This window comes from Anopheles merus, chromosome 2R (genome assembly GCF_017562075.2).
Source record: "Anopheles merus strain MAF chromosome 2R, AmerM5.1, whole genome shotgun sequence".
NCBI classification, from domain to species: domain Eukaryota; kingdom Metazoa; phylum Arthropoda; class Insecta; order Diptera; family Culicidae; genus Anopheles; species Anopheles merus.
In genome coordinates this window covers 32,993,431-33,020,994 of record NC_054082.1, presented here as the reverse complement: position 1 = coordinate 33,020,994, position 27,564 = coordinate 32,993,431, and the positions used below count along the sequence as shown (strand labels likewise).

General features: G+C 48.0%; 1 protein-coding gene across 17 annotated transcripts in view; it reads right to left on the bottom strand.

Moving 5' to 3' along the window:
* LOC121588414 (trithorax group protein osa) overlaps positions 1-27,564 on the bottom strand; it is a 125,708-nt gene that overhangs the window by 66,728 nt on the left and 31,416 nt on the right. For all 17 annotated transcript variants that reach the window (XM_041906301.1, XM_041906297.1, XM_041906298.1 and 14 more), the window contains 2 exons: positions 22,462-22,830; positions 20,059-20,238 (listed from right to left, as the gene is read on the bottom strand). In XM_041906301.1, coding sequence (XP_041762235.1) covers positions 20,059-20,238; positions 22,462-22,830 — 549 coding nt within the window. The remainder of the gene's footprint in view (positions 1-20,058; positions 20,239-22,461; positions 22,831-27,564) is intronic.

Here is a 27,564-nt window from a genome sequence, read left to right as displayed (position 1 = left end):
GAGTGGTGGACCGGGTCTCCGGGTCCGTGACCATCATCTCATATCATCTCATCAGCCGCACCGCGCAACGGAACCGACCCGGGTTCGTGTGTCCGTGTCCATCCGTTCGAGTTTTGAAGCGGTCGTTCATTGCCGAGCGCGTTTTTGCTGCTGCGACACCATTCCCTCCTCTTCCTGCGCTCGTCATTGCTCTTTACCATTCGCACACAATCTCTTTCTTTCTCTGTCAGTCGCTCGCTTTACGCTGCCTTTGTTGAACTGTCACAGGGGGTAAGGGCGAGCGAGAGAGAGAGAGAGAGAAAGAGAGAGGGAGAAAGCAATTTGCGCCGAGAGTAACCAATGGGTAGCAATGGATATAGCAAGACGGACGCCAAAGCATGTGCCCTAAGCAGCAGCGGCAGCAGCAATGTGGAATGTGCTGACTTTGTTCGCATCTTTTATTATTCGCTCTCTCTCTCTCTCTCTCTCTCTCTCTCAAGATTTCCCTTATCCAACACACGCAAAACAAAACTCGTCCGGCAGATTCGAGCGTGTTGTCCTGACCCTTGAGCACGAGACCAACAAAAAAAAAAAAAAAAAGAGTGGTCCAAGCAACGTAGGGAACTGAACAGCAAAACACGCCATCATCATACCCCAACAACACCACCAAACGGACATAGGTTATTCTCGGGGTTCTGAGGTCTGGGCCACATACACGCCCGAATGAAAAACTCCGACACTAATCCACGGTTTTACCATTTCGTGTACCGGGCAGGCTCACGACAGCGCAACAGCGCAGTGGAGGAGGGCGTAGGGAGGGATGGAAATGAGGCAGACAAAAAGCGCCATCAAGACCGCGCGAGATGGATGAAATATTTCTTCGTTTCGCGTTTTTGCTCGCTCAAACTAGTCTCGGAAGAAAGAACGCGCGCGGAATATATGTTTTTACTGCCCCGCACACACACAGCAGCAGCAGCAGCAGCACCGCGTACAATCTCATCGGAAGCGTCCTCGGGGTTCCCGCTTTTTGCCGTTGTAGTGTGAAGCTGCTGCTGCTGCTGCTGCACAACAACAATGTCTTGTCGAATGTCTGCCCTCTCTTCCCATGGATGTGCAGCACACAAAAAGAAGAGCAGAATGTGAGTTAGCGTTGGTTTCCGTTGGTTTCTCCGTTGGCGGCGGAAAAACGGAGAATTTGACGGCCGGAAAACACAACCGTCGCCATTTCTTTGCCGTCCAACTTGGAGTCCGGTGGGACATGTTGTGTTGTGCTTCTTTTTTTTTTTAATGTGACTTCCGCTAATGGGTGTGCCACACACATGAAATCTGCCTATAGAGCAGTTCCACAGCATCGTGCAGAGAACCGGGGGTTTCAAAAACGTGCTTCAAAAGTGTTTATTTCTTGATAAATTAAAAAAAAATGTTTCTTTTACTATTTCAAAAAAATCTGTTTTTTTTTAGCTGACAACATGTCATATCTTGTACACCACACCATGCACATTTCTTGGGCGGTGCATCGATTCTCAGTCGTAGGAGCTTCCGACGGCAAACATCCACACATCCAAAGCGCCACACGCCGCGGCAGAGGGGCAGCAGCAGGGCAGGTTGTTTTGAACAAGGAATACAGAAATAGACAAGATTTTCCCGCATCCCGCACGCAAGGGTAAAAGGCAACCAGAAAAATGAACGAATAAACACATCCACCTCACCGCACCAAAGCAACGCGCGCGATGACGGAGTGTCCCCGTTTTTTCCTCCCTCTCTCAATTGCATCATCAGTTCCGGGGATTTTTTTTTCGCTGCTCGAGTAGCATTGGAAAACATCAAAAACCTCAAAATGTGTCCCGGTAAATGCTGACCATAAATTTGTCATACTCGTTGCGCGCTTTTCGGCTTCAAAACACGATGGCAACAGAGGGGAAGGGGAAAGCGAGGCAACCGTAGCAATTGAATGATAGTGCAGGCAACCACCACCGCCACCACCACACACCACGTGGGCGCTTCCACGTGCAATGGGAGAAATAAAATTAATCACCACCGCCGGCATCGCATGAAAAACGTTCACCGGAGAGTAAAGCGAATTGGAATAGACAACTGCCAGCACAAAAAAAAATGGTAAAGGTAAGGGATGAAACGAAACAAAACGACAACAAAAACCAAAAAAAAAACAACCCGCAATAGCATACCCACCCACCCACAGAAGCAATTAGTTTCGAGCAACGCTGCCTGTGCCGGTGTGAAGAGAAAGACAGCCAGTGCGAAACGCCCAATAGATGCTGGCATTAAAATGTACAGTAAAGCACTTCAGAGAAAACTGTCACTGTTTTGGGAGGCCCCTCGAAACTGTTTGTTACTAGACAAAAGTGCGATACAAGGTTGCGATAACGATATAACGAGATAAAAGGATGAGAATACATTTTTCTCAAACATGACAGGCTGTAATAAAATGCTTCGGAAAAGCTATGCTACGCTTAACGCTTCCACAAAAATAGAGAAGCAAGAGAGGAATCGGACTTCACTTACACGTGTTTAGAACTATTTTTGACAAGTGCACGGACATACCCAAAACATAACCCAAAAATTGTACGGATGTGAGAGCGAAAAACTACCGTCCAAGCATCAAAAGCGGTCCATGAAAAAAAAAAGAACAAACGACACAAACGAATTGACGGCGATAGAACCCAATTAACTTTGCGCCAGAATTAAGTCAAAAGTCCATCCCGTAGCGGTGTAGCGAGGTTTCCCACTATTATAATTGATGGCATTTCGAGAAGGACCGCGCCGCAAATGAGAGAAAAGCCGAAGGAAAGAAAATAAAGGCTAGCCAAACGGAAGCAAAGTCTGGCCCCTCTGAATGGCTACGTGCAAACGGGAGTGGAAAGAAAAACAGCGAATAGTGGTGTACACAACTTGCACCCACATTAGCGAAGAAAGTGGAAATGATTTGTCATGTCTCTTTCCCGCATTTGAAAGAGTTTTTGCTACGATAAGGTAACACAGCGGTGCAAAGCAAAACAGATTGGTTTCCCCGTCGCGTGGTTGTTGTGGCTCGACGACCACGACCGGGTCAAAACTATGCTCAATGCGAAGCAATAAGTCCACAATCAAGTTGTGAAATGGATGCAGAAAGCATAAGGACGTTGCAAACATATTCCCACAAACCAGCCCGATAGTAGTAGTGGCAATGACAATCAGCTTGCTTGCTAATGAAAACATACTTTTCAACTCTTGCAAAAACAGAAAGAAAAATCTAACATCCGAATTGGGCTCCGAGCTCCGTTTGGGCTAAATGTTCTCTCGTCGGTATCATATCAATAAAAAAGCATCGTCCACCGGAATGAGGATTGCAGTTTTTTTTAAAATCTGCATCGCGCCCACCAATAAACAGATAAACTTTATTGCCTTCCTGTTCTGCTTTTCCACCATCTTTATCCGTTTCTTGAAATTCATTCCTTTTTTCTTTTTCCGCTCTTCCGAGGTGGAGAGAACGAAGCGAAAAAGAATCAGATAAAGGTGCAATCAACCCATCCTCACCACAGACAAGCATCTTTTTTCCTCCGTTTCAGAAGTAGCGACCGAAACGAGCTGCAAATTCTTTCCGGGGCATGCAGATTTTAGCACAAAACAAGACGTTCGGTACGTTTGTAGTAAATATCGCCGTTTGCTGGAATCGATTTCTGGTTGTTTTATTACTTAGCAATCAGCCAGTAACGTTTTAAAGAGATTTTTTTTTGAATGAAATATTACGTGCTTTGGCGAGGAGGTGATAGCTTTTTTGTTGTAAATTTCAAAATGTTGTTTATTTTATTTAAAACATTTGCTACCAAAATCTACGACTAAAAGGGGAGAGAGGAGCCCCCAAATCATGCATTTTTTGTTGGTTCGTTCAGCTGTTTGCGCTCACTCAGTTTCACAACATAGCGCAACATGCATATAAAAAATAGCTTCCCGCAACACACACACACATCGTCGTTTCGCGCTTTTGCTATTCCGCGGTTCGTGGCGTTTGGTGTCTTTTGCGGTCTCCTCCTCTCCCTCTCTATCCTTCTCTTTCGCTACTCTGCTGACTTTTTATTTTATCATGAGTAATGGAAATTCAAAATGTATCTTTTTTTGTTGTTGTTGGCCACCCTTTTAAGGTATATCAAAAACCAAAACATTCCGGGGGGACTGGAGTGGAAGAGAGTTTGCAATGCTCGCGATGAAACAACAACATAGTTTTTATTTTGTTTGCAATGCAACACAACAGTATGTATGTGTGTGTGTGTGAGTGTGTGTGTGATGTGTACACCACACTCGTTTGCTCCTTTTGCTGTGCTTTTTACTGCACGCTCAGCTGCTGACCGTCACTCACAGCGGCATGAGTAATGGGAAATGTAGAGAAATAACAGACACATCACCTTGCATTTGCAATGAAGCAAGGCTTCAGTGCCAGTAGCATAGGGAACGGTTCAATGATAGACACCAATTGATGCTGCAAAACTGTTGAAAATGAGGCGAGAACTGAGCAAAATTGAGCTACACTTTTAAGCTGCACGTCACTCACCTCAAGCAAGCACCTTCAATTAGGCATCGGCATAGCAAAAGGTAGATTGTGCACCAGGCATCATTCCGCTAACAGAGCAAGCCAAATGAATTATAGTGATGGAACTACACTATCACTTTGAAAAATGGCCCTTCATCTTCGACTTTTAAGATAGTACGGTCGTACAGTCAAAACAGCGCCTAAAGAAGTGTGTGTCCATGGGGGAAAAAAACTTGCCACCACCAACCAGCCAGCCAGCCACCGGCAGTGCTAAAAAATAAATAATTCATTTGATAAAACGAAAATAATAAGCGAAACACCAACTCCATCATTCCCAAGTGTTGCAAGCCGGCGCCACACACGTGAACGCAACGGCCCAACAGCAAACACGGGCGATGAAAAACGGGGGCACCATGTGCTGTATTCGTGGAGTTTCAAATGGAATTTTAATGGAATTAAACCAAATTATGTAGCGCCCAATAAACAGCGGTCCTGGTTGACCGCTGGTGAGTTGTTGTATGTAGCATTAAACATACATTGGCCTTCCTAAAAATATATATTTGTATATTTACATAATATAATCGGACACCGCCAACAGAAAGTCGAGTGCAAAACTGAATACTGTCAAGCGGTATGGAGCTAGAAACACATAAATTATACTTGATTTAAACCCTGTTTGGAGTAACGTGGGTGCGTCTGCATCACAGAGCAATGAAACAACAGCCAAAACAACAAAACTTTCACTTTCTCGACCGGCGCCCGGATAGTTATAAAGATAGCTAATCCATGAACAAAATATTCAAGAAGCATAAACGCGTTCTGCACGTTTTAGACAAAGCAAATCGCTCCATCTCGTTGACTTTTAAGCGGCTTATTGAGTGAGGCCTTATGATGAGCCTCACACAGAATCTTGTTTTTTTCCCCGAGCATAAAGCGTGCACAATTAGCTTTCGCGTAATACATCTCCTCCCCCACCAACCGCACTCCACCATCACCTCTGATTAAGCTTGATTTAACTGTGAAGTTGTTTTTTTGTAATATTTCAATCAAAAATCAATCATTTGTGCGTTTGTGCTGCAGCGGTGCAGAGAGCCCGGATGGCCGAGCAGGATCGATAGATTGAGCCGAGTCGACACCCCACACCCACTGAGAGAGAGAGAGCCCCATCATAAACTGAATTCGTAATTAAATCCCATTCAGCTGGAAATTGCAAACTCCCTTCTTCCTTCCGCTCGCCTTTGACGCGCGCTTGACTGACACACGCATCAATACCCACCCCCCAACGATGGGGTGGAGGCGAGAGGCTCAGTTGCATTATCTGATATTACCACATCATATTAATAATTAGCGGAGCATAATCCAATACGCTGAACGGTCGGCGGCATCGGCGGTGCTGGGCATCGACACCGGACAGTTCCCTTCAGCGCGGGCATATGAATATGCAAGATTAAAATTAATATTTTGAAACTTGCCGAGAGTGCAGGCACACAAACAAAAAATAAACAAAAATAACAAGTCACACAAAACATCAAACTAAGCGACAATGCAATGTGAACTGATCAATACAACTCGGTACCTTCATTGGACCAAAAAGACATCGCGAGAGCAAACACAAGATTTGTGTAAATTTGAGTTTTCAACTCGGTTGGCGGGAGGGGGGTTTGCTGTTTTTATTTTTCGAGCTCCGCAAGGGATCCGACTCCCGATAAACCTTTCCCGGATAATGTAAATCCCTTTTATGAACGATTTTGGTACACTTTGCATCGATCACGCGCGCACACAGGACACACAAAGCGCGACTGGCTTCTTCTTCCTCATTACCTTCCTCCCGCCAAACCAATAAGCATAATTCATAATTTCCAATAAAAGTAATTAATTAACGCACGGCGTTCGTTTTGAGGCTTCTCTTCCCGCTTTTTTTATATCCCTTTTTGACAGCGTTCATTCAAACGAAATGGGATATGTTTCCCTACTGGGTAGAGCAAAAAAAAAAAGTGCACTCATTTGTGCATGTCAACCCCCCCCCCTCCCCTTCCTTTTCATGAGAATTGTTCGATGGGTGGACGAGGGCAAGGGGAGGCAGGCTTGCTGTGTGCAGGATATATAATTATTTTTCGTTATTAAAACGAAGCCAGTCCACGGGGAGCTGCATTGGCGTTGGCATTTTTAATACATGTTTGGGGGTGGTGCTGTTTGGCCAGTATTATACGTTTAAATAATATCCAAAGAGAAAATAACGCACTATTTACTGCGTACAAATATTGCACCTGTGCAACAGTGTGAGTAGTGTGTGCATGAGCGAGGTTGTTTTTTTTGATAGGAAAGACTAACGCATTCGCGGTTCGTTGTTTCGTTGTTCGTTGTATCTTAGCACCATAGATTCTTTAGCAGATGAAAAAATAGGAACGTTCGCATTGACGTGTTTCTCTAGCTCGAAACGAAAAAAAATCGTTTGAAAATTTTGCCGCTGATGCCCTTTTTTCCTGCAGTTGTTTTCGCTTCTTCGCCACAGCTGGAATGTTTTGGCAAGGGTTGTTAGCAATTCCTCTTTGGCATGCGTTTGGTTGAGTTCAGCTAATAACAAACCAAACTCTATACCACTACAATGAATTCAGTAGTTATTCCACGTTACAAAACTGCTGACAGATCATCGCTAGCTCTCCATCTCCAGGTGCGCTAGTGGACAGAGCCTTTGCTGTCGCTTGTCTTGACCTAAACCATTTCCTTGGCTGAAGGGAAGTCGCAAACGGTCTACTACGGGGATTCCACAATGAGTCATCATTTAGTCAGACACAAAAAAAAACAACAACAAAAACAAACCACGATGTTTCCGGGGAGCATGGTGAAGCTACAACAGTGTGTTCGTGTTTGTGTGCCTTCTGATAAACGGTTTACAAAAGGTGACAGTGTGTGTGTGTGTGTGTGTAGCAGAAGAAGGGCGAGGGAGGAGGGTGGATGGGGACACAAAAAGAGCAAAAGTGAGAGAACCGGTGATAGAAGCAACACTCAGTGCCCCTTCGCCGCAACGCGTCATAAGAAAAGCCCTGGCAAAAGTGTAAGAAACAAAAAAAAACAAGCAAACGAAGCAACAGCACAGCGCAGGCAAACCTCTGCTCGAAACCAAATCAAAACAAACTTCTCCTCTTACCCTTACCCTTCTCCCAACCGCTCCTGATTGCTTTTCTTCCCCGTGAGTCCCTGCCGCACAGGCACATCCCCGCGGCAAAGACGGGCGAGAGAGCGCGAGTGAGGGGCGGTGGAGGTCGTTTGATGTTTCCACCACGTTTTTTTTGTCTTCTTCTTTCCTTTCGTTTGCGTTTTCCTTTTACCCGTTGTGCTGCTGCTGCTGCTGCTGTTGCTTCTTTGCGGGGGAATGGAGGTTCACTTTCCTCTACTTCCGCGCGCGCGACGGACTCTCTTTCTGCTCCACATTGCGGCGGGAGGGAGGGTATGCCATACCGTCTAGCGCGCGAACGACCTTGACGGGCGGTGGCGGTTGGGAGTGACGGTGCCCTCGCTTACCCACAATCAGCCGTGCGCTCGCCGCCTCATCCACCGCACGCGAGACAGCCAATTTGGCCCACAAACGCGCCAGAACCTGATTCACTTCTTGCTTCGGCACACACACACACACACACACACACCCGATAGCGCACACAATCCCACCCACCACCCCAATCGACCCAATTCTGCACACCCTCGTCCGTTCTCCTTTCTCCACTAAGCGCGCACGAGACATCTAACCCCACCACCACCACCACCACCGCCTCCACACGGTACCGTCGGAGATCGTTGACCGAGAGTCGATAGTAGTAAGCAGCTTCCACCATTTGCCTTGGCCTTCATTCTTCATCATCATACGTCCTTCCCACCCTCTCCCTCCTCCTCATCAGCCAGTGCCTGATCTAACCTCTCTTTTCGTCACTCTTAGCCCCCCACTTGTGTCTTGGCAGCCCTTTTCACTAGCCGTAAATTTTTATAGACCATCCGTCGGGTTGGGCGACGCGGTACCTTCCTCCACACACACACCAGTGACCTTTTTTACTCGTCTCTTCCCGCTCGCCAGCACTTCACACTGTTGACGTTGAGCATGAATTGTACCGCACTGCAAGCCGACACACAAACACACACACACACACTTTCCTTTTTCCGGGGTAAGCATCATACCCGTGTGTCCCATCCGGCCCCCTCATAACGCAGCAAAGAAAGGCCGCCCCTCAAGGGCGCGAAATGATGTGACATAATCGGTGGTTTCACCCGGGGTTGGGGGAAGGGAAACAGACCTCCCGACCTACAACAAACCTTTAGCGCTGATGGAGGGTGGCGGGTGGGGGGAATCTAGGGTTCAAGTGTTCGCACTTGCACTTGTTGCAAATTCCTCACGTTCCTCCCACCGATCGACGACGGTTGACGGTTTACGGTGGACGATGACGTCACACCATTTGGTAACTGTCAACCGGTTGCATCGGTCGTTTTCTGTCGCGTGTTGCACCACTTTTTCTATGGTGGGCAAGTTGTTTCGAGGACGGGAAAAGTTTATGGTACAATACTTCGGTGACCTGTGAGTAGTGTTGGGCAAAGTTGGCAAAAATCTGGAGTCGACTCTGATACGACATCGAAAAATACGAACCCGACCCCTGGAAGGCAAGTCCACCTTGCATTATCCGAAGTCGTTTGGAGTAGTCTGGTGTCGTCTGGAGTCGTTTGGTGTCGTCTGGAGTCGTCTGGAGTCGTCTGGAGTCGTCTGGAGTCGTCTGGAGCCGTCTGGAGTCGTCTGGGGTCGTCTGGAGTCGTCTGGAGTCGTCTGGAGTCGCCTGGAGTCACCTGGAGTCGTCTAGAGTCGTTTGAACACCCACTCTAGCTAACTCCGGACTCAATTCAGGGCAAACTCAGAGCAACTCCGGACAACTCCGGAGAACTCCGGATAACTCCGGAGAACTCCGGACAACTCCGAAGAACTCCGGACAACTCGGGACAACTCCGGACGACTCCAGACAGCTCCGGACAACTCCGTCCGACTCTGAACAACTCCGGACGACTTCAACTCAAACTCCGGACCGAACTGATGGTTCTCATTTTGCCGGTGTCGGAATCAGACTAACAATACTTGGAGTCGGATCGGAGTCGTGGGTACACTCCAGAAAGCTCCAATGAGATTCCCGTTCTATACTCCATGCCAGTAGCTTTTCTGATAATACCACCTCCACTTCCAGACCCATTGATTACACTCGACAATGTCAAACGAGTTCATTGGCCGCTAAAACCTACACTCACAACACACATTCGAATGGGGTCTCGCTGTCATCACCTACTCGCGTGCTGCGTGAATTTACGTGTGTGTGAATTTACGCACCTTTCGACCACCCATTAGCATGCGAATGAACAGTGCAAATTAAGTTACTGTTGCACGATTGCAGGAAGAAAGAGAAGCCTTGAATGTTCGATTTAGGGCAAACGGCAACAAAACAGCAACAAAAACGTAATACACTGTGTTTGTGGGGCCTGTGTTTAGATGTGAGTGAGAACGTGAGTAGTGATTACAAGTTTACTCTTCTCCACTCAAATGGTGACTTCAAACGAGCCCTCGTTGAGTAACTTACACCGTGTATCGTCGTGTGGTTTTTAGCAAATCTACCAGACGCAATCGATTAGAAAGTGGAACGCCAACGTACACCAACAACAACAGAAGCAGTGTGGTTTTGTTGTCTTTTTTCCCTCTCTTTTTTTATTACTCTCGAATCAAAACGAAACAAGATGCGAATCGCGTTCAAGGGAGGGGGTAAGTTGTGTCTTTAGCAAAAGCAATCTAATTTACGAGCCTCACCATAACGCACACATACACATTCACAGTGACTAACGCACGTCATTGGATGTAAGTAGCACCGTTTGCCGGCATGTCTGTTCCCCCTTTACATACTCCCCGCGAGCTCGCGTACTTTCCCGAGCCCGGCGGCCCCCGGTCGGCATTTGTTGGAGCGCGATTTGTTTTATAATAGCGCCTACCCCCCCCCCCCCCCACCCTTCACAGCGAACGTCCCCCTCTAACACACACTGCGTATTCTTACCACCCTAGTGCAGTTGCCCGACAAAAAAGAATTGGAAAAAAGGTTGCTGGCAGGAGAACGGAGACGGGGGGAGAAAGAGCTCTCGTGCCGCTTCGCTCCGTGGTTGATTGTTTGTTTGTTTTGAACAGCTGAGCAGAGTCTCGAGAGCTATGTGTGTGTGTGTGTGTGTGTATCTGTGATGGTACCCGACGAAGGTCAATGTACTGGGCAATGTGTTGTTGCGGGCGATCGGGAAAGGAAGGCAGCGCTACTAAGGGGCGGCAGGCAGCAGGGATTTCCCGACGGTCGACAGTATCTCTCGCTCCTCTGTCTGTGTGTTTGTATGCTGCTGCCGCACCTCAGATATGATTTGAACTAGGTTGCATCGATGACGCAGCCAAATTCGTACACCGCGCGCCCTTCCTAGGGCAGACCTTCGAGGAATGTCGCCCCCTATCGCGCTCCACACGTCGAAAGGGGACACACTTTTTCGCTGCTGTTTTTGCCGTTGTTATTGTGTGTACATCACCCAAAATCTGCTGATATCAACAAACCGGACGACGCTGCGAGACGGGTGAGCTTGAGCGGTAGAGACAGAGGAACGTTGAGTATCTTCTCAATGAAGGTGTGTCTAGAGCAGCAGCTGCCGCCGCAGCCTTCGCATCCTCATCGCCACTGCTTCCGAGGTATCAACAATCTCGTGTGTACAGTGAGGATGAGGAGGAAGGGAAAGGTATTAACTGGGCCACCACGCCATTCACCAGCATGCGGTAGAGACGCAGCATTGGGGAAGACCTGGGGAGAGTTTGTGGCGTCGTCGTCGTCGCCGTTGTGCACCCCCCTCACTTCAGCGCGATTCAACAACACACTCGCCGTCACACATGCCGACACGAGCACCAGAGTTCCACCGGTTGCACACAGGGTCACTCTGAACGCCATGAATGAATTTAGACGCCGTCGAACCACTCACACAAACACACACGGTCTGGGTCTTTTTGAATCGCCACCATTTGAAACGTCCTTGACATTCATCAATCAATCGTGAAGCCGTGAAGCCGACCTACTACTGCTGCTACACTATCGACGCAGGAAAGCAAGCTGACACACATAGGGGGGGGGGGGGGGGGGGGAGAGAGAGAGAGAGAGAGAGAGAGCGAGCGCGTCGAGGTGTAGTTTTGGCCCATTTCGTAGTACACCGGACGGGCCCCAGCATCGAACATCATAACACAACCGTGGGGAAGCATGTGCGCCCACAGAGCGGTGGGATAAAATTAAACCCCCACAACCATTCTTCTGCTTCCTCGTGCAAACGTGCGCAAACAAATCACTTCCGAAAGCGGTCCGTCGTCGTCGTCGTCGTCGAAAAGTTGGTCCGTCGTCCGGCCGACCGTCAGTCAGATCACAGGACGGACCGGCATATTGGAGAGGGAGAGAAGCCTTACCAAACCGACCGACGGACCCGGTGTGTAGGCGCCAGAGTTCATTTCGTACTATCCTCGACCTCCAGCAACAACCCGTGTGTGAGTGTGTGTGTGTGCATGTGCATGGTGGCGTATGTTTGCCAGAGTCCTGCCATGTGCCTACAACACACTTGTCCATCTTCATCCATTCATTGCTCTTCTGTGCAATGCTGCTGCTGCTGCGCCTGCTAAAAAGGCGCTTGAAATGCCTCCATCGCTAGGCCCCACACAACAGCAACACACGTGCGTGCGGCATTAACCGGATATGGTAACGACAACAAACGGACGCGTGCTGGCTGCTTGCTAGCTACTATCACTACGCTACTCCAGCTGGCTTTTTGGTTGGTGGCTGTGGACCGATGAAACGGGAACACCGTTCCTTCCTAAACCACCAGGACCTGCTGCTGCGCGCTTGGGAGCGAGTAGCGAGTGGGCCCGCAGGGCATTGAATGGGGATGTGGGTGATGCAGAGCGCTTTCGAATTCACTACGGTACACTGGCTGACTGTGCGTGTGTGTGTGTGTGTGTGTACAGGTTTGTTGCTAAAATCAGCTGATTCTGAAGCCTTTTGCGGGCGAGCGGATTCTGCCCCAAACCGAGGGAATGGAATTTCCCTATGCATGTCGGCCCATGCCATGAGCCTGATAGTTTGGGTATAACATACGCTTCATCATCATCATCATCATCATCATCATCATTCTCCTAGGACTTCATCATCATGATTGTATACACTAAAGAACCAATTGGAACTCCCAAAGAAACTAAATCAACAGTGCTTGTACAGTACAAGTTGCTTACCGCAAATCGTTCGTTTGATGCTTCGCACAGCATCGTATCCCATTTTGTGTCGTATTTACGTACCTGTAAAGAAAAGAACAAAACATGATAAGAATGTGGATCAAATGAGTAACAAACTTCAAGTAGTAATTTAAACAACTGATAGCATTTTTGAAGTCGTTTCAAGACAAAACCGTCAGATACATTGGTGATGATGAGATTCGGTAGTCTGGGAACATTGACGACCTACTCATTCCAGAGAAAACATCCAGAAGTCTCAGGGTACTAGGGTACAGCGCAGTAGAACCTAACAGGAATTCTTCTACTCCGACGGCGTTGGAGTCTACCGAGTCCATAGCAAGACCATACATTAATTCGATGAAATGTTTGTCAGATGCTCGCTACTGATACGGTTGCTCCGTAAGAGCATTAAATGTATCAGAACGTTTTGAATTAACGTTCAAACCTTTTTGCCAACTGCAATGAGTGTGATTCTAGCGACAAGATTACCTCTTTCGCTACAGGTGAAAATCATACATGAAAGACTTCAAAGTCATTGAAAGCGCCTGTAGGAGAGCGTCATAAAACTTAAATCAAAATGTGACATGTTCTGCCGCATCATTACGCTCCAGTTAAGGGGAAAACATCCCAAAACGTCATCTTTCCTTTATACAACGCAACTAAAAGCGCCACCTCCGTTACGTGTTACTCCGATGGCAAAAAGAGCTGACACAACCCGAGCAGCTGTGCAGGAGAAAACACAGTTTTCCATGGCCAGTACACCACCACCAACCAGCTACACACTCAAAACACACTCAACAGGAATGAAGGTAATGGTGGTGGTGTGGTAAGTTTGCCACACTTTCGATTTCTTTACAACCACCCTCAACGATCGTTCGGTCGGCGGGGGCAGCACACGAACTAAGAGCCGGAATGAAATTGGAGCAAAGTTAAACCCCTCCTCCGTCCACTTCCGTCCACTTTCCGAAGAGGAGCACCAGGGAAAGGCAAAAAGGTGCTCCACGGATCGGTTGGTCGTTCGTTATGTTTATTTAACTGTTACGGCCGCTGTGCTACGACGAGGGAACAAACGACAACAGCACGACGAAAGGAGTTCCCCCGCGTTCCCGGGGCACGATAAAAATCAAAAGCCTTTCGAAAGCCAACAACTTTTGAGGACGGCCAATAAGAGGGGCGAGAGCAAAACCGGCAGCATTATAATGTGTAATGCCACCGAAACGAGCGTCGGAAGCGCACCGACTACATGTTGACGTTCATTTTCCTTTACGATATGGCGGGGAAGGACATTAAGCCAAAACTCCGCCGGCGGTGGCGACGGGGGGCGGCTGCCATTGCAGGCCATTCCGAGAGGGTAAACCGGGTAAAGGGGTTTTATGGTAAAATAAATGGATTAAATTGAAAGACTGGGATCGACTGGCTGTGGGAAGGGTGGGTAAGGCGATTTTGTGGAGCATTTTCTGTGCAAAGCATATCCACCACATAGCATCATCAGGTGCGTGTTTCGTGACCGGACAAACATGGGTCACATTCGTTTTCACTTGAAAGGAGTTTCTTCTTCTTCTTTTTTGTTGTGTACCGAGAACCGGCGAGGAGAGCAAGTGTTCCATCAACACGGTTCGTGCTTCTTTTGTTTTTTTTGTTTTTTATTTGATAAATCGATTCGATTTCGTAAGGATAGCCAGCAGCCCACAGGGCGAAGGAAGCTTGTCTCTCGCGTACGTCATTCGGTATGCGTTTGTTTGTTGTTGTTGTTTTTTTTTTTCTTCTTTTGCATTACCTTACGCAACCGACGGGCGCAGCGTATCGATTTTCCTACGCCAGCTCTTCTCCTTTTCTCACGTGCGCGCACACACAGCTGTCGCCGGCATCATTTTATGGCTTTGTGAACGATGAAAGCTACCCATAGGAACGCTAGAGGGTTTCCTTCTTTCCTTACTCCACACCATTTTGGCAAGCACAATAGCCGAGAACGGTGTTTCCACACACACACTCTCCCTCCTTCTCTCCGTAGTTTCACTTTCACTGTTTCGTGAATAATTTCAGCAGTAAAAGATGGAACGAAGGCACCCCAATTCCACCGTACGTCCTTCTACTGCTCAGAGCGACGCGTCCGCGTCCCACAGCAGACGACGAACTCGAAACAAAGAAGGCTCACTCACACGCAAGCGCCCGCGCCCGGGTGAAAGAGATGCAGGAGCACTGAAGTAAAAACGCCAGCCAACCGCGAATGGAGACGCCCGGTACTGAGTGGGTGTGTTGGGTGAGTAAGGGGTTGGAGTTTTTATAATGCCCCGTTTGCTGCCCGCCATTGTTTGCCAACCAAGAACAGTAGTAACAAACTCATCCTCCTCCTCCTCCCTTTTCTTCCGTAGCGCAAGAAGATGGAGGAACCGCGCGTGAAGCAAGATTACGTGATGGCACAAGCGCCAATTTCCCTTGATAACCGAGACAATTCTACGTAATATCAATCACCCCGTCATTCCTCTCCTTCCTACCAGCATCATGATTGTCTCCTCTGCCCTCCCATCGTCACAAAAACCCACCCACACATATCCAGCACCGATCCAAAAGCGATCGATTGGTGTACAACAGGACGACGACGACGACGACGGTAGCATAAAACCTGCTGGATCGAAAGAAATTAAGAAACGCTTTCGTTCGACGCACGACGTCTTTGCCCTGGGGTATCGTCCAATCCCAACCATCCCCTCCCCTGCCCCATGCCCCGTTTGGCCGTCGTTTTCTTATCGAATCGATTTTTCTTTCCCAACACAGCTCCAAATTCCAATTTCCACGACATGGAGCGTCAGTGAGGAAGTGCGCAAGCGAAACAAAACGAGAGCAAGCACATGAGCGAGTGAGACGCTGCTGCCCTGCACTCGCAAGAAGTTACGAAACTCTCCCCATTTCTTGTGCCGTTTTCGTCGAGGGCTGTGCGCGCGCGCTCGAAAGGGAAGGGAATAGTTTTATGTACTGATTTTATTCTCGTATGTACCGCGCCGCCTCCTGTCGTTCACACGGGGCCACCACCACCAATCCCAATCCGTTTCACTCTCGCTATATAACGCTGGCAGCAGAGTCTTTGCAACGGCGACAGCAGTACTGCTTTGGCGGAACCTTTTGTGTGGCGCACGATGATACAACAAGAGCTTCGAGGGACGTATTGCACGGAGGAAAAGGGATGCCCGGGTGGGACGTTGGAGACCACGGGTAGTTGGGACGATATTACACTGCCCCTGCAGAGACAGCTAAATTGGATGGCTTACCAGAGATTTTTTTTTGTTTTTCGGTCGTGTGGTTGTTTTGTCTGTCGGCCGGTTGTATTTTTCCCTTCTTTAGCGGTTTATGCTCCATCGAGTGTTTCAGAGCATTGCAAATATTTCTACACCAATATGTCCTGTAGTATGTCCATTAATATACTTTTCCTTTCGATTAGTCGAACATATTAGCAGTAACCGCAATCTACGGTTTCATTCATTCATCGTTCATTCATTTCAACACTGGTTATATCGGAAACGTACTTAGCGGCGTAGGTACTTATCCGAAGTTTTTCGAATTTTCCCAGCAAGGTTAGGGGTTTTAGAGTAAAGCAAATGAAGGTTCAAGGTGTTCAAGATGGAAGTAGACAGGATTTTTGCCCAAAACTATATTCGCGTTGGATTTAGTTCAACAATCAAGAGCAAACAAAATGAATTTAAATTGTACCAATAACAAACCAGTGACTTATTTGCACCGTTTTCGAAGCCAAGTAAATAAGGTTAAGATGATTTTGAATATTGTTCAACTAAATATAACCATTGGACGGCCAACTGAAATTCTGAAGCCTTTCCGGATACTGTTCAATCGCAATTAAATGCTTTCCGCAATATTAACGAACGTTTATATTACCCTGGTTCGTTTCTTTGATGTTCATTTTATCGAAATTGAATTGTTAGGAGCTTCATTTTAATTGATGTTGTACTAATTTACTAGTCAATAATTACTTCCGTTTTCGAGCCCAAATAAACAATGTTAGGCTGCTTTTGAACATTGTTCCACTATAAGAAAAAAATTGACGGTCAACTGAAATTATGATGCCTTTCTGAACATTGTTCAATTGCAACTTAACATTTGCTTTTCGCAATATTAACGAACGTTTATATTACCCTGGTTCGTTTCTTGGAGTGTTTTTTTTTTCTCGTAAGAATGTTTCTTTGATGTTCATTTTGTTGAAATTAAATTGTTCAGTGCTTCCCTTTTATTGATTTTGTACTAATTTAATAGTCCATTGTTAGTTTTGAAGGTATCGGGATAAATTATTGGAAAATAAATTCAAATTAATACAAACAAAAGTCTAATCTCCATACAGCTACTCACATCTACTTAGGGGTTTCATTTGTATCGATACGATTGAAAGAAGCTCAGATAGGCGCATCAGTATTTCAGTTGGAAGTCAAATGTTTACTAACAATGTTCAACACAGTATCTTAACATAGTTTATTTAGGCTCGAAAACGGTGCATTAAGCAGAGCAGGAAAGTCAGTCCTACATAATGCGTCACGGTCCATTCGGGGCTTGAGCTCATGACGAGCGCGTTGTTAAGTCGTGCCAGTTGACAGTTGTATCATTAAAGACCGGCCGTCGAGTTAACCATAGGTACGAATACAAAATGACTAAGTGCAGGCTTTTTCCATTCGAAAATGTCACCGTGCTGAAGACAGCTCCACACCCTCTGAGAGTAAAAAATCAACCCTATGGACGACCTGGAATTCGGTAACTGTTTATCGTTTGACTGCAGGCTATTCGTTTCAAACAAACCGCTCAGACTGTAGCCGTAAGTTGTTAGACTACTATGCTAGACAGCTGGTTTTGGAAAAGAACCACCCAGAAATGGAACCAAATGACCATTCACGGATACCGTATAGCTCGATCTGCTTGAGATGGTGCCTAAGTTGTAAAATTGCTTAAACCTGCGCTCCAATAACAGTACATGATGCACGATACTCAACCGTTAACGTGAACACAGCGCAGTACAGCATTGTCGAACAGATGCACTTGGATTTCCTGCACAGCAAAGCAGCGCACATTCCAACACCGACGGCAAGCGGCGGGGCAACGAAAAGCACACGATACACTGGACGACAAAGATAAAAAGATCTAAATAAAAAAGGGCCGTCGTCATGAGGCGTTATGCGATACATAAACACACACACACAGACTGAACGAATACCCTCCTCTCTGGATGGAGGAACTCCTCGTTTGGTAGGAAGGGAGGGATGGCTGTATGGAAACGCACGAATTCACACGATAAAACACACTGCAGCAGGAGGAGACGGTAAACGGGAAGAGAGGGAGGGGGGCAAGGTCGAATGAACTTGTTGCCCGCCGAGACTCGTCGTCGTTGTCGTCGAGGGCGCGTCAGTAGGTCGCGGCAAGCTTGCCAGGGCCCATTGGGAGGAAGGATGGGTGCAGGGAGGTCCGGTGCAGCTGCGGAAAACACAAACATACACACACACACAGAGAGCGTAGGGTAAGATGATGGAGCGGCCGCGGCCGCACACTGCCTGGATGGATGAATGATGGGGCGGAGGTGAATGAACGACCAAACGACCGACAGACGAACGAACGAAACCGCCCGAAACTCTTCCCCATACCGTCGACCCTTTCGCCGTACCCACAACGCTTGTCGTCCCGGTACAACAATCAAGTGGCAAGCGGGCCGGGCGGTGGGAGGGTGATAAAGGCCGACGGAGTGGGGGTGGGGGGGTAGGACCGGTGAATCACCATCTTTTCTCCCCCTTCGGAACCGCACACAAACACACATACAAACACACAGTTCCATCTGTTGCTTCGCTGTGAACATAAAAAAAAGCACACGCAAACACACACACAGATCAGTGAAGAAAATGCAAAAAAAAACACAACAAGCGAGAAAGAAAACGCGACGAGCAAAAGTGGCATTCGAATTCCGTCCGTCCGTCCGTCCGTCGGTGCAGCCATTTTCTTCCTTTTTTCCGACCCTTTTCAGAGCCGATCAGTCGATGCACACACACTCACTCACACAGACCGACACAGAAATAACGGTCCAAAACCGGCGGTCTAGCGGAACTAGCGACAGGAAGCACAACAACAGCGTGAAAGAGCTTCCTCCACCTCCTAGTACCGCGCGTGTCTGTGGCTCGCACATTGGCTGCTGCTGGGGCACACGGGCACTGGAGGGGCACTAAGGTTTTGGGCGGTTTGGTTGTGTGCTTGCGCTTCAATCCCGTGTACACGCGGGCCTGTGCACATACTGCCGCTGCCAACAACAAGAACAACAACAACGCCGACCAACTTGACGACACATTCATCGCGTTTGATGGCAACACCACGGCGGCCCAGGCAACAACACTCCATCGACACACCGACACACACACAGACACACACACACACATACACGATGCAGTACGCGTCTATCATCAACCCTCCGCGCGGTCCCGTCGTGTCCGCAGGCCGATCACCATCACCCTCGCGGTCGAGTCGGGTCGGTCGATGGATACGACGGGGTGGTGGTAAGGCGCAATCTGTCTCAAACCAAAACAAACCCTGGCGGAAGCAAATTTGCCTGTTTTATCTGGTTCTGTTCTTAGCACAAGTGCGTGTGTTTCTCTCTGCGGGTCTGTGTGTGTGTGTGTTGGGATTTATTTTAGTGGGTTTTTCTTTCCTTTTTTTCATTCTTGCTCCCCAATCCCGCCGTCGTCGTTGAACGGTATGCAGAGCAATCGACGCGACCCGCCGGCTTGCTGCAACATATCTGGGCCACTGTCAAGGACGGCGGGAGTGTTTTTTGTTCCTTCTTCTTTCTGCTTCTCCTCTTCGCACGATGGCATAAGTGTGCCGCCGTCGTCGCCGGTGAGAATGTTCTGAAAGCTTGCCCAGCTGATGGTGGGGTAAGCCACAGAAGCCGCGCCCCGATTCTTGTGAAGCGATAGAGAGAGAGTTGCGATACGGTAGCAGTGTTGCGCGTTTGCAAACTCGATGCCCCACAATCATATCGGGACTGGAATCTGGCTCTAACACGACATGGAATATTCTTCTACCTTTGTGGAAAAAAAAAACATTTTCTTTTCTACAGGCAGGAGAGAGAGGAACCCTTTTTTATCGCGCACACCACCATCAACAAAAAAGAAACACTCTCTTAACATTGTATGACAAGTAGACTGAGTTTCTGACCACCAATCGGATGTGCACGAGCGTGTACTACTACTACTACTAAACCCGTACTAACACTAACCTGATGTGGTGAGGGAGCCGGCTGCGGTGGCTGGGGTGACGGGCTGGGGCCGCCACCGTGCTGCTGCTGTTGCTGCTGCTGCCCAGGACTCTGCGGGGGTCCGTGTGGTGAGGGAGGCATGTGGCCCGGACCCGGTCCCGGGCTAGCTGCTGGCGATGGCCACGACCGGACCGGTTCATACTGTGGGGCAAAGGAGAAAAAACAAACAAATTGAGGTACATCAATATTTAAAGTGAGATAGTGAGCATTTTCGCGAGCTGCTGTTGCATATGCATGAGAGGATCGACCAACGGGGTCGCGACGAATTATGGCCGCAATAGGCATGAGGCGATAAAAGTAATCATGAGATCCGATAGAGATTGATGGTCACACGTTTTGCTTCAAATAAAAACATTTGACGGACGCTCAGAAACTATTCGTCAACCTTGCTTTTGACGTAATATGCGTATGAAAACAAAGATGCTGGGATAAAAAAAAAACTTCTCGATCAGGTTCCCGGCTGCATTTATGACTGTTTAGTGACTACTGGACCAGCGCGATAACTCATTTGAACCATCAAAAGCAAGGTCACTCACTATTTGTCACTCACTCACCCTACGAGACTTGTTCCAATAAATCTCTGGTATTAATATTGCATTTCCTGGTTTTTTATTTTCCATTTCCAGAAACATGTTTTTGGAAATACAATTCCCCGGAACTCAGACTCAAAGTACTTAAACCATCATAGAAAAAATGGATTATTTAATCAATTTTCTTTCTAGCTGCACTTTCTTTATTGAGCCCTAATATTATGGCACCATGGTATTACGGTTATACGAGAGTTTGCTGCTGCTTCTTAGTTCACTGTTTTCACTATACCAGAAGACGGCGGAATGACATCGACGTGTTAAACTTGGTTCCAGCTGTCTTACTTAAAAAGAGGTTCAAATAGAGCCTCACTTCTAATGAGTTCCTGAATTATTTGATGCTCCACGACAGATTTGGCCACTTTCGGCGGATAGTATTATTGAAATAAAACATTTTCGTAACAACTCACTTTTTCAAGCCATAAAATGACTAGATATGATGAATTGCAATATGACCTACCGACAAAATGTGAACCTGCTCACTGCACTGATGCACTGGTCGTCATAGTGTTCTCCCCTGAACAAAGTCCTTACAATGTCCTCACAATGAAATGAATTTAATTCATTGTTTTAACATGTTTTACTATCTCAATAATTGGGGAATTGAATTTCCTTTCTTTCGATGCACGGTAAGCCATATTCTGATGAATATTTAATGAAATATAGTAGAAACCCCTATAACTGAACGCTCAATTGCACTGCAGCTGTAAAACGGGCTTAAGAGTGAATATTCCGAGCAATTAGAGCAAATCTCTGTGTCAGACAATGACAGCCGTCCGCTGACTAGGCACAACATAGTTGAGAGATCATATTGAGCTAAAATTATTGACTTATTTATATCGCTACTAGGTACAGAGCCACAATCCACTGGACTGGATCAATAATTCCAGTAAAAGACTATTATGTTTTCTGATGAAATACGTTATGTTCATGTATTGATAGAACATCAAAGGATTCTAGTTTCAAAAAAACAATCAAACAGGGCGCATTGCTTAATGATTGGTGCATGAAATCAAACGAGAAGGATGGGGATCAATGTTCACATTTTTATATTTTCATAGAAAATATCGTCAATTAAATTCCATCGTACGCTGGATAATGAACACAAACAACGATTAACACCATAGTACAGTCAAACAGTCAATTAGCGTTGGAAGAGAAACGTTCATAAATGCTCCGGGGCTAATGGCTGAAACGGGCCCGCGTTCAGTGATTAGTCTTGCTTTATTGAGTGTAAAATAACGCACATGTGGCTTCGGGAGTCGGGATTCCATGCTCGAAACGAACTGCTGCGAATAATCCTTCCCGTTTCCAACAGTATCCCTTTGGCTTTGGTGCGATTAAACGAGAGACCACAAGGTGCAACATGGCACAGCATCATTTCGGCAACGGTGACGTGGGCAAGCGTAACGACCCCATAATAAGAGCCGCCCCACACACAGAATCTCTCCTAACAACAGGTCGGAAACACAGCAGGCCGAAACAAGCATGGGATGCTGTTTTGGAGGTTCATCCAAGCCCCAGCTGACGGTAAAAAGACGACGTTAGCGCGACGGAGACGTATCAGATTAGTCCTGCGAATTGGGAAGCTAAAGCCCGCAAATCAGCTGCTTCGCCATGAAGCTCCTTCTTTCTCGTCGACTGATGTTTGTGTGTTTATCTTCCATCGGAATCGAATCGGCACTGCCGGCAGGCGCCGGCTATTCATAGCCCGATGTGAGGTGATTCCCGGAAGGTTGTTTCACTGCACTGTGACGGTGGTGTGCAAAATGCTTACCTGATGCGGAGGATACGGGGTGCGATGGTTCGGTGCGTTGGGACCGCCGGGCGTCGGGTAGCGCTGCGGCTGGTAGGGCGTGTACTGCGCGTTGGCGGGCGGTCCCTGGGAGGTGGGCGGATGGTGCTGTGGTGACTGGCCGGGCGCTCCGCCCGCGGGCCCGCCAGGGCCACCCGCCGGCGGTGGTCCCTGGCCGGGCGGACCGCCGGCACCGGTGCCGGGCTGGCCAGCGCCGGCTGCCTGCGGGGGCCCGGGCGGCTGCTGCGATCCCTGGCCGGCGGCGGGTGGCTGCGGCGGTGGGTAGCCGCTACCGGGCGCTTGGCCCGGTGGCCCCGGCGGATATGGTGACTGTCCACGTCCGGTATTACCCTGCGCAAATACGAGTCGAAAATGGTGAAAGAGAGAAAAGGAGTGCGTTAGTTACACGTCTGCAACATTCTAATCAATTCCGGAATTCAACCAAAAATCCCACCAAAAACTCCCACTTATGAATTTGACGCTTTGATTGACCAATTCTGCACGAAACGTCAACTGGCCGATTGGAAAAAAGGTTTCAAAAGTCGTAATTAACCACTCTCGTCGAGTAGCGTGTGTTGTACCTAATCCTTCCCATCAAACATTACTGGCATCATCCACTACCTGTGTGAACCGTAAATTTACGCTGGGAGACAGACAGAGAGAGAAAGAGAGAGAGACGTGATACCAATCGGTGTATTGGCATAAATTCCCTGATGCAACGGTAAACATGACGAGCACAACAGCACTTAGGCAGGGGACCCATCACATCCCAGCGGGATTGCACGCTTATCATACCACCGCTACTGGGCCAGGCGTCGTACGCAACACAGCATCGTGCGCAGCAGATGCAGCAGCTCCCCAGCATTTCCTGACCCGGAGTTCCCCGGTGTAATCGACGTGGAAGCCGGCAAACGACGTTAAACAACCGCCAGTCCTGTGCACGGTGTTGTGATGGGCGAGTAAGTGTGCTAGTAATGGTAGAATCATCATCATCAGCATCATCATGCTCTATTGCAATCATGTTGCTGCTGTTCGGGCACGAGAGACACGGCTATCTTCTGCCCGGCTGCATCATGGAAGTGCCGCTCACCGTGTTTGTGTGTGTGTGTGTGTTGGGTGTCCTGTGACGTGCATATGACGCACGCATATTGTACCGTGCGCGTATAAGGTTGGAGTTTGCCATTTTTGATTTTGCACCAGGTTGCCCCAACGATGAGGAGGATATGTTCTGGTGGGGAAGGGGGTTGATGTGATACGCTTCCGTGAACCGTTTAACGACACATTTCGCTACGCTAGAGAGCCGCAAGAAGTTGCAGCATGGTAATGTGCTACGCACGTGTCAGACCAGACTAGAGTGTGGAGCGCCGAGCGGCTCAAAATAAACGATCAAGTTTTTATGAACTTTCGGGTGGTTTTATGTGGAGGTTATACAAAGTAGTGCACAGTGTGTACCGGGACCATAGTACGTCATACATTATTGCAGGACATTGCGAGGTTGCATTATGTTTCGTATCGTACCAAGGCAATCGACAGCATAGCCCTCACCTCCAGATGTCTAAGGAATTAAATTCTTTTCAACTTGCATTTCTCTTATTATTGGATGTGAGATGTAATTTCCCAAAACATTACACATTTGGTATATATTACATAGTTATTGTTTTTGTACCTAAAATCTTAACATATATTTGCCAAAGTTCTCGAAAACAGACAAATAATAACCTGAAAAACTTGTACTAAAAAGTAAAAATTAACCCAGCTACGAGGAGCAGACACAACTGTGGACAAATGCTCCACAAACTTCGGCGGCTATTACTGAATGGATTATCAGTGTAGTATCGTCAAAAACAATGTAGTACGTAATGTAATAGAAGAATAATGAAGTCTCTTGCTATGTTTGTATCACCAGCGAGTGCATTAATCGTACTACCGTCTTCTTTGCTTACCCCGGGCGCATTTAAATCAAACCCCCGTCCAGAGATAGCTTTCTGCCGGTCATTACTTACAGCCAGTCGGCCAGCCATTACTTACAGCAAACCCCCCGGAATTTTGCCCATCAAAATCGGCACTGAGCGCGCAACCGCTCAGATAAATGCTACTACTTCGTTTCTACTGCCTCACTGGCTCATCGTCAACCAGTAGCGTTCGGTTTGTTGGTGCTGAAGAGGGGCACGAACACAAAGCCAAAAGTTGCTGTTGTTGTTGTTGTTATCGATGCCCCAATATCCAGCAAGCAAACAGACAAACGGCACAAGCCCATTGGGGACTCGCGGCACAATCTGGCTGGCTGCCGGTGCGATTGCAAAACAAAAATCAGGTTAGCATCCCGTCTAAATAATACCCTTCTCCCGGTTGGAATACTTCTCGGCTGACCGAGAAGTTGACGGGGCATATGTAAGGGACAGACGGATGGGGTGTGGATCTATTTGCAACAATGCTCTCGGTGCATTTCTATCATCCAAAAACCTAGTGGACGTAGTAGGGAGAGTCGTGGCCAAACCCCAATGCCGACCAAATTCGCACATTGCTCCGGCCGGGCCATTGTTTCCATTAGCAAGTGGCAAAGCAATTGCAAAATTGTGTTCCCGTGTCCCCCCGCCTATCGTTCTCCTGCCATACACTTGCCCGGTTTGGGGAGGATCCGACGTCCCCACGGGCATGCACGCGGCCACACTAATCCCAAACACTTTTCTGGTTCGAGTGTGTGTGTGTCTACCAGCAGCAAATATCCTTTACCCTGCTCGTTCAATGGCACCAGTGTACTGAGAGCAATATGAACAGTACAAAAAAACACACACACCTTGACGACTGAAACGCTCGGAAAAGCGTCAACGAAATGGAGGCGCCCGATGGTAACATTTTGTGCCTGCAGCAAGCTCCGCCCACCAGCAGGCGGACACATCAGCAGCAGCAGCAGCGCACAACACAACTACTTCCCGGCACCGGCAGAAATGGCACACACAAAATGGCTGACCAAGCTTAACAGCAGCCTGACGACTCCCGTTTCTATGCTGGTGCTCGAATTGCGCTGGCATGGGTGGAGATTACGGCTGCCAAGGGAGAGAAAGAGAGGGAGAGAGAGAGAGAGAGAGAGAGAGAGAGAGAGAGAGAGAGAGAGAGAGAGAGCGAGCGGGAGCCACACAATTCCATCGCACACACAGTCCCACCAGCAGTTTCGCAGCAGCAGCAGCAGCAGTACGATGCGATTGGACGTTCGCACAAAGCCCGTAAAAACGGGCGGAGGAGGCAAAATATCGATTTTCCTTTGCGGCCGTAGCAGCAAACTGATTGTTTGTGCATGTATGTGTGAGTGAAAGAGAGAGAGAGACAGCGAGAAGGATACTGTTACGGTATAGCCGTGTTTGCCAGTTGCTTCTGTAGTGGTGAGAGCAGCGTTTACACTCGTCCTAGTCAAGCGCAGCAAGGATGTGGCAACTGTCAGTTCCATACAGTTTGCTGGCTAGTAACGGAGAGCAGCAGCAGCAGCAGCAGGCAGATTAATGAGCAGCAACATTTGTCACTGTTTTCAGTGGGGGTGAGGGGAAACGAGGATTTATATCTGCTCTTTCTTTTGATGCTGAACAACAAAGCGCGGCAATGTACCATCCACAACAGGCTTTACTAGCGAATTATTTTCATGATTTTTGCAGGTTGTCTGCCACCATCGAAATTTGCGCTATTTCTGTTGACGCGCAAAACATTAATGAAAAGCATTAAAAAGGCAGACCACCACCTTTACACTACACACACCTCAAGCATTCGATTCGCCTGAGCGTAAACGGAAAGGCCGGTTCCTGTCACGCGCAGGATTTAGCAGACACACTTTGAGCTGTCAACTATTGCCCACCGTCGCCGTCTCGCTCTGCATACGGGCAGGGAAAGGATACGAGCGTAAAGGACACCCAGGGCAATAATGTCCGGGGGCACTCGGCCCGCCCGTCACACCCGCAGCATGCAGCATGAACGAGAGCAGGGATTCCTGCAAATGGCAAAAGGAGCGCAAAAGCGGCTATAGATTGTAATTTGATAGCAGTGGTGGTGGGTGGGCGCAATTGTTTGGTTCGCTTTTTTTTACTTTTGCATGACCCAATCTAACGCTGGAGCGATGCTGGCGACAACGGCACCAATGCAAACAGGCCGAAAGCAGATCCGCGTACACTATTGCATTATTTGGCCGGTGGAAAACACACATCCTAACGTGTAACACTTGTGTAACTCTTGTTGCCGTTAAATGAGGGTCATTTACCTAAACAGAAGGTCAATATTCGAACTGTATTGAAACTGTACCGCATTTGCAGGAAAATTGAAAACAAATATTTTCTGAATATTTTCAAAAAACAAAGCCAAACGATTTGATCGATTCGGTGGAGGCGCATGGTGGTTACAGAAAAGCGCAATATATATGGAAATAACAACAACGACAACAGCACATACACACAGAAATATGTTCCAACCTGCCACGTGAAATTTAAGCATCCCCCTTCTACCCCTTCCACCGTTCCGCCGGTTTCCGCCGACCGGTTGGAGACTTTTGTTTTCTACCCAATTCCTACATTTCAGCATCAACGTCCCATTCATTGCGCTTTACACGATGATAGGTAGTACGCGGTACCCCTGCTGCCCCCATTCTCTCTCTCTAGCTCTCTCTTTTTCACTTTACGGAGAATTGTGCGTCGGGAGATATAAATGTCAAAACAGCAGGGAAGACGATTTTGACGAGAGGGAGCGCCGGGCGGACGAGCGGGTTTGAAGAAGGAAAAACAGAAAATCGTTTGGCAGGCACACGGGCTGCTCGAAAAACCGAAGGGACATCACTCACTCTAGTGACTGTACCGCCGCCGGCCAGCCATCCTGCCGCTTTCCTGCAACACACACACCCAAAGTAGTGCCCGCCCCACAAAAGAGCCGTGAAAATGGGTGGAAAAACAGAGAAACAAACACACACACATAAATCCACCCACTTCCAGCGGGGACCGGTGGGCGGATGGGCTCCTGGTGGCTAGAAGCGGTGTGTGCACAACAACAAAAAGCGAACTCGGTGTGGCTGCTGCGGTTCTTCTCTTCTCCCCCGTTCGCTATGGCTTGTGG